This window comes from Piliocolobus tephrosceles, chromosome 1 (assembly GCF_002776525.5).
Source record: "Piliocolobus tephrosceles isolate RC106 chromosome 1, ASM277652v3, whole genome shotgun sequence".
In the NCBI taxonomy this organism is placed as follows: domain Eukaryota; kingdom Metazoa; phylum Chordata; class Mammalia; order Primates; family Cercopithecidae; genus Piliocolobus; species Piliocolobus tephrosceles.
Genome location: NC_045434.1, coordinates 60,565,542 through 60,571,997, shown reverse-complemented (window position 1 = coordinate 60,571,997; position 6,456 = coordinate 60,565,542). Strand labels below are relative to the sequence as shown.

At 46.2% G+C, this 6,456-nt stretch overlaps 1 protein-coding gene across 3 annotated transcripts in view; it reads right to left on the bottom strand.

Annotated features, from left to right (window-relative positions):
- Positions 1-5,517, bottom strand: part of LAX1 (lymphocyte transmembrane adaptor 1) — an 11,535-nt gene extending 6,018 nt beyond the window's left edge. The window contains exons 1-2 of one of the 3 annotated variants that reach the window (XM_023186947.2): positions 5,259-5,484; positions 4,988-5,125 (exon numbers count right to left, since the gene is read on the bottom strand). In XM_023186947.2, coding sequence (XP_023042715.1) covers positions 4,988-5,076 — 89 coding nt within the window. In that variant the 5' untranslated portion in view covers positions 5,077-5,125; positions 5,259-5,484. Of the gene's footprint in view, positions 1-4,987 lie in introns of all 3 variants that reach the window. The other 2 variants (XM_023186946.1, XM_023186945.3) reach the window with 2 other exon arrangements.
- Positions 5,518-6,456: the final 939 nt, after the last annotated feature.

Genomic DNA, 6,456 nt, shown 5'->3' with positions numbered 1-6,456 from the left:
TCCTTCCTTCCTTCCTTCCTTCCTTCCTTCCTTCCTTCCTTCCTTCCTTTCTTCCTTTTATTTTTTATTTTAGGTGGAGTCTTTCTCTGTCGCTCAGGCTGGAGTGCAGTGGCGCGATCTCGGCTCACTGCAACCTCCACCTCCTGGGTTCAAGCGATTTTCCTGCCTCAGCCTCCAGAGTAGCTGGGATTACAGGCACGTGCCACGACGTCCAGCTAATTTTTGTCTTTTTAGTAGAGACGGGGTTTCACCACATTGGCCAAGATGGTCCCTATCGCTTGACCTTGTGATCCGCCTGCCTTGGCCTCCCAAAGTGCTGGGATTACAGGCATGAGCATGAGCCACCGCGCCCGGCCCGTGAAATTTATTTAATCTTTACAACAATCCTATCTCACTTTGTGTCCAAGTAACCTGAGCTTTAGATTCAGAAAGGTAAAGTAACAAGTCAGAGATCACCTAGGTAGGAAGGAGCAGAGAAGGAATGTGAATCTAGATCTGTTTGCGTCCAAAGACTGTGCTCTTTCCACTCTGCCACACTGTCCTCCAAACCTGCAAAGTCATTTGGCCTCGCCCCTTCTCATTCCCTACTCGTGGGCTTCCTGGCTTGCTTGGAGGAGAGGTTAGCCAGTTTACAATTAGGGAGTGGCTCTGTGGCCGAGTCCATCTTGCATGAACTTGAATAACCCCCGGCACCAATTTGTGGAGCTGGTCTCCAAGCAACACGCTGTTATGTGGAGTTTAACCAATTCACGTTCTGTGCTACCTTGCAATTCCCTGGCAGGGCTGGCGTCACTGCTCAGCTTTGCTTGGGTGTTGAAATGCGTCCAGATGATTACAACTCCAGATGGCTATGCCTAATGCAATAGGAAGCTGCCAACTGAAGTTACAGCAGGACTCAGGAACTGACATGCTACCCCCAATTATTAGAAACCAGGGCATTTAACAGGGAAGGTTTTTGTCCCCTTGAGTTTTAGGGTTATTTATACAACTAACTTTCCTTCCTTCCTTCCTTCCTTCCTTCCTTCCTTCCTTCCTTCCTTCCTTCTTTCTTTCTTTCTTTCTTTCCCTTTCTTTCTTTCTTTCTTTCTTTCTTTCTTTCTTTCTTTCTTTCCTTCCTTCCTTCCTTCCTTCCTTCCTTCCTTCCTTCCTTCTCTTTCTTTCTTTCTTTCTTTCTTTCTTTCTTTCTTTCTTTCTTTCTTTCTTTCTTTCTTTCTTTCTTTCTTTCTTTCTTTCTTTCTTTCTTTCTTTCTTTCTTTCGACGGAGTCTCGCTCTGTTGCTCAGGCTGGAGTGCAGTGGCATGATCTCGGCTCACTACAACCTCTGCCTCCCAGGTTCAAGTGATTCTCCTGCCTCAGTCTCCTGAGTAGCCAGGACTATAGACACCCGCCACCACACCTGGCTAATTTTTTTTTTGTATTTTTAGTAGAGACAGTATTTCACCATGTTAGCCAGGCTGGTCTTGTACTCCTGACATCAAATGATCTGCCCTCCTCAGGCTCCCAAAGTGCTGGGATTACAGGTGTGAGCCACCACACCCAGCCTATCCAAGTTTCTAGTGGGCATTTCTAACTAGCTGCCTAACAGACATCTCAAACCAAAACATCTCCCCACACAAACCTGCTACTCCCCACGTGTTTCCCATCATCTAGTGACTTAGTCAAAAACCTTGGAGCCATTCTTGACTTGGAGCTCTTTTTCTTTCATGCCCCACTTCCAGTCAACCAGAAGATTCTGTCTGCATTACCCTGGACATTTATCCCAAACCCAACCACCTCTTGCTCCTCTGTTGCCACCACTTGGGTCTAAGCCACTGTGTTTCACAGGAACCTTTGCAATAACGTTCCTGGTTGGTCTCCTTGCTTTAACTCTTGGCCCCAACATACTATCTTCACACAAAAACCAGTGTGATAATTCTAAACAGTAAATCAGATCACATCCCTCCGCTGCTCGTCATTCTGCCTGGCTTCGAGTGACTTACAATAAAGTCTATAGTCCTTCCTCAGTGATGACTTTATGGCACAATATGATCTGGCCTCTGCCTACCTCTGACCTTATTTCCTACCACGTTCCCTCTGACTTTGACTACCAGGATACCTTGCCCATGCAAAGCACAGTTCTGTGTCAGACCTGCCACTCCCTCTCCCAGGAACCCTCCTCTCCCAGCTATCTGCATGACTGAGTCCCTCTCATTCAGGTCTCTTCTGAAATGTCAAATGTCATCTCCTCAGGTCTTCCATGGCCACACCCTATTACTTACAGTCCCCTTGCTGTGCTCCATTTTTTCTTCATATCACTGATGACTGGTTGATGTATCTTTTTTTTGAGACGGAATTTCGCTTTTGTTTCCCAGACTGGAGTGCAATGACACAATCTTGGCTCACCGCAACCTCCCCCTCCCGGGTTCAAGCAATTCTTCTGCCTCAGCCTCCCGAGCAGCTGGGACTACGGGTGTGCACCATCACGCCTGGCTACTTTTTGTATTTTTGGTAGAGATGGGGTTTCATCATATTGGTCAGGCTGGTCTCGAACTCCTGACCTCAGGTGATCTGCCTGCCTCAGCCTCCCAAACTGCTGGGATTACAGGCATGAGCCACCACGCCCAGCCTGATTGATTGATATTATACATTCATATGCTTACCTGTTTATCCTTCTTTATTAAAAAAACAAAAAACAAACAAACAAAAAACAACAACAACTTTGAGACAGGGTCTCCATGTGTTGCCCAGGCTGGGTGTTGAACTCCTGGGCTCAACTGATGCTCCTGCCTTGGCCTACCAAAGTGCTTGGATTATAGGCATGAGCCACCACTTTCAGCTCTGTTCTTTATTTGACTCTCCCCTTTGACTATAAGCTTCCGGTAGTTATGGACTTGTTTATCCTGTTCACCTAGTGCCTTAAATAGTGCTTGGTACTTTGTAGGGCCCTGATGAATATTTGTTAAATGAATGAATGACTGAATTAATAAATAAATAAACTAACATAGAAATAGTTTTAAGTGTAGTACAGCCGTTATGGAAAACACTATGGAGGTTCTTCAAAAATTAAAAATAGAACTACCAAGGCGGGGCGTGGTGGCTAACATCTGTAATCCCAGCACTTTGGGAGGCCAAGGTGGATGGATCACTTGAGGTCAGGAGTTCGAGACCAGCCTGGCCGACATGGTGAAACCCTGTCTCTACTAAAAATAGAGAAAACAATTAGCTGGGCGTGGTGGCACACGCATGTTTTCCCAGCTACTCGGGACGCTGAGACAGGAGAATCACTTGAACCCGGGAGGCGGAGGTTGCAGTGAGCCGAGATTGTGCCATTGCACTCCAGCCTGGGCGACAGAGTGAGACTTTGTCTCAAAAAAAAAAAAAAAAAAAAAAAAGAACTACCATACGAACCATAGAATCCAATAATCTCACCACTGGGTATATATCTGAAGGAAATGAAATCATATTTGAAAGACATGTCTACACTCCCATGTTCATTGCAGCATTATTCACAATAGTCAAAATATGGAATTAACCTAAGTGTCCATCAATGGATGAATGGATGAAAAAATGTGGTATATATACTCAATGGAATACTAGTCAGCCTTTAAGAAAGAAGGGAATCCTGGCTGGGCGCGGTGGCTCAAGCCTGTAATCCCAGCACTTTGGGAGGCCAAGACGGGCGGATCACGAGGTCAGGAGATTGAGACCATCCTGGCTAACACGGTGAAACCCCGTCTCTACTAAAAAAATACAAAAAACTAGCCGGGCGAGGTGGCGGGCGCCTATAGTCCCAGCTACTCGGGAGGCTGAGGCAGGAGAATGGTGTGAACCCGGAAGGCGGAGCTTGCAGTGAGCTGAGATCTGGCCATTGCACTCCAGCTTGGGCGACAGAGTGAGACTCCGTCTCAAAAAAAAAAAAAAAAAAAAAAAAAATGTAGCTATTGTACAATGTATCCATATTTCAAAACAACAGGCTATCATGATAAATATATACAATTTTGATTTGCCAATTAGAAATAAATAAAAATAAATGAAGAAATAGTTTTGGAGGGATGCTTCAGGCTTCTGATTTTTGTGAATTCATTGCTCATCGATACTCATGTCTACTTGCAAGTGACATGTGTTTGCCACGGTAATAACATTTATTTTCCCAGACAACTGCAATTTTATTTTATTTTTTGAGACAGAGTTTCGCTTTTGTTGCCCAGGCTGGAGTGCAATGGCGTGATGTTGGCTCACTGCAACCTCTTTCCCGGGTTCAAGCAATTCTCCTGCCTCAGCCTCCTGAGTAGCTGGGACTACAGGAGTGCGCTACAACCCCTGGCTAATTTTTGTATTTTTAGTAGGGACGAGGTTTCACCATGTTGGCCAGGCTGGTCTTGAACTCCTGACCTCAGGTGATCCGCCCTAGCTGCCCCCAGCCTCCCAAAGCGCTGGGGTTACAGGAGTGAGCCACCGCACCTCGTCAGCTACCAATGTTTTTTAAGTTTCAACTGTGGGTGGATTTTTAATTTTGTTTGTATGAGATTGAAAGTAGTAGCAGTAATTTATACCCACGATTAGTCCTGTAAGATTTTACAACCTAAAGACATATCTTTATTATATTTATCACTACATTTTTTATTCATGACAAGTTTTTGGATCTCAAAACACATCCTTGGAAAACTCAGCCTTTTGTTTCTGTCATGGTGACACCTAGGAAAGACTGACAATAGGGTTCAGGGCCTCTGAGAGGTGAGAAATCCAACCAGTCTAAGCAACTAGCTTTAAGGACCAGTGTTACCACAGTTTTTCCTCTACCAAATATCTTCTTTCTTTCCTCAATACCTTCCTTTCCCCCTAGCACCCCTGAGCAGATGCCTCCAAGCCTAGAGTTTGGTGGTCTTAGTAGTCCCGAGCCTGGGTGTTGAGAGGAAACAGCCCTGCTGTGTAAGAAGCTCCTAAGTGTGGACTAGGACCTTCTGCCTAAATCAGGGCAGGGTGGAGCTCGCCACCCTGAGTCACTCACCTGTCCAGGCTGCGGGGAGTCACATGCAGAGTGCTGGACTCCAAGGTCCTCCCTCTGATTGTCGAAAGGGTTGGAGTGACACCATCCATTGTATCAGGAACCTTTGAGATGCTCTCTGGTTTCAGCTTCTAAGTTTCTCTTAATCATAATCAGTTAGCCAGCATGTCTATCACTTCTCCCCACCCCCGCAACAAACTGCCTATCTTGTGTCTACCTCTGAAATGTCAGGCCAAGTTGACCCAACATACAAAAGCAACAGGTTTGGTTCTACCTGGACGTGGCTAATGCCCACTGCAGGAGGTGCAATCTCATCCGGACGTGGTGCTTCCAAGTGAGGTGGCTCAGGGAGAATCTATGGCCTCTGCCTTCTGGTGGAAACATGAGGGGCACAGAGGGGGAAACTGCCAAGAGGCTCAGGAGAGGCTCCGTGAGAAGCTCATCTTCCTTCAACACCCAAAGCAGAGTGAAAAGAACAAACCACTTTGCCAGAATGGAAACAGAGAGTCAGTCACCGGAAATGACACCACCAATGTGCTAATGAAGCACAGGGCACAGGAAACGCTGCTCAGCTCTTAATCTGCTAGAAGAAAACGTATCTTCAACCCACCGTTCCCTGGGTTTGCCAGGTGCTCTGTGGTCTGTGATGAGTGTGATTAAAAATGGGGCAGGGTAGTAGAGAATTTGTGATTCTTCACCCTGGGTTTCTGAGACACTTAGAGTTTTATAAGTCTTCAGATTTACAGTGTTTTCTAAGCAAGTCTAAGGAGCACTGGAGGTTGCCTTTTAGAGTCAAATGCAGATTTGCCTTTTAGAGTCAAATGCAGATCTCCAGGACCCACTTCTGATTCAGTGGGTGGAGGGTGCAGAGGGGGCAGGCTTTGGATGTCAATGCTTTGCAGGTGAATTTGATGGAGCTTTCAGGTGATTTTGATGGAGCTGGTCTGTTTCATGTTTTGGGAACCTCTGCTCTGGGCACTACCTTAAGAATAGAGATTATGCTGGGTTGGCAGCACCCCTGCTCCCCAAAGGTGACCTTTCACAGCTCCTGGTTGCTGGTGATCTCCTGTTCTTAGGGCTCTTCTGAAGATCAGTCACAGTCTTACTTGTCACACACCTGTCTCAGAAGCTGAACAAGTTCATCCCTAAGAGCTACCCAAAGTGTTCCAAACTTTGAAGATCATTCAAAATTTGTTGCTAACTCCCCTCCCTTCTTGAGCCTACTAATATCCAGAAACACTCTTTGCATCTTGGGAGAGTCCAAAGAGAAGGGGCCACTAAGACCGTTGTGAGGATGTGAAGAAGAACTTCTCTGATTGCACTTTCCACAGTGAAATGAATTCCCAGATGAATGGAAGGGCAGACCAGCAGTACCCTCCTAGAACCATGCCTCCCTCCCATCTCTTCCCAGTGGACATTGAGATCCTCAGCTTTCCTGAGGTGACAGCCCCTGGCTTGTCTGCATCCAGACT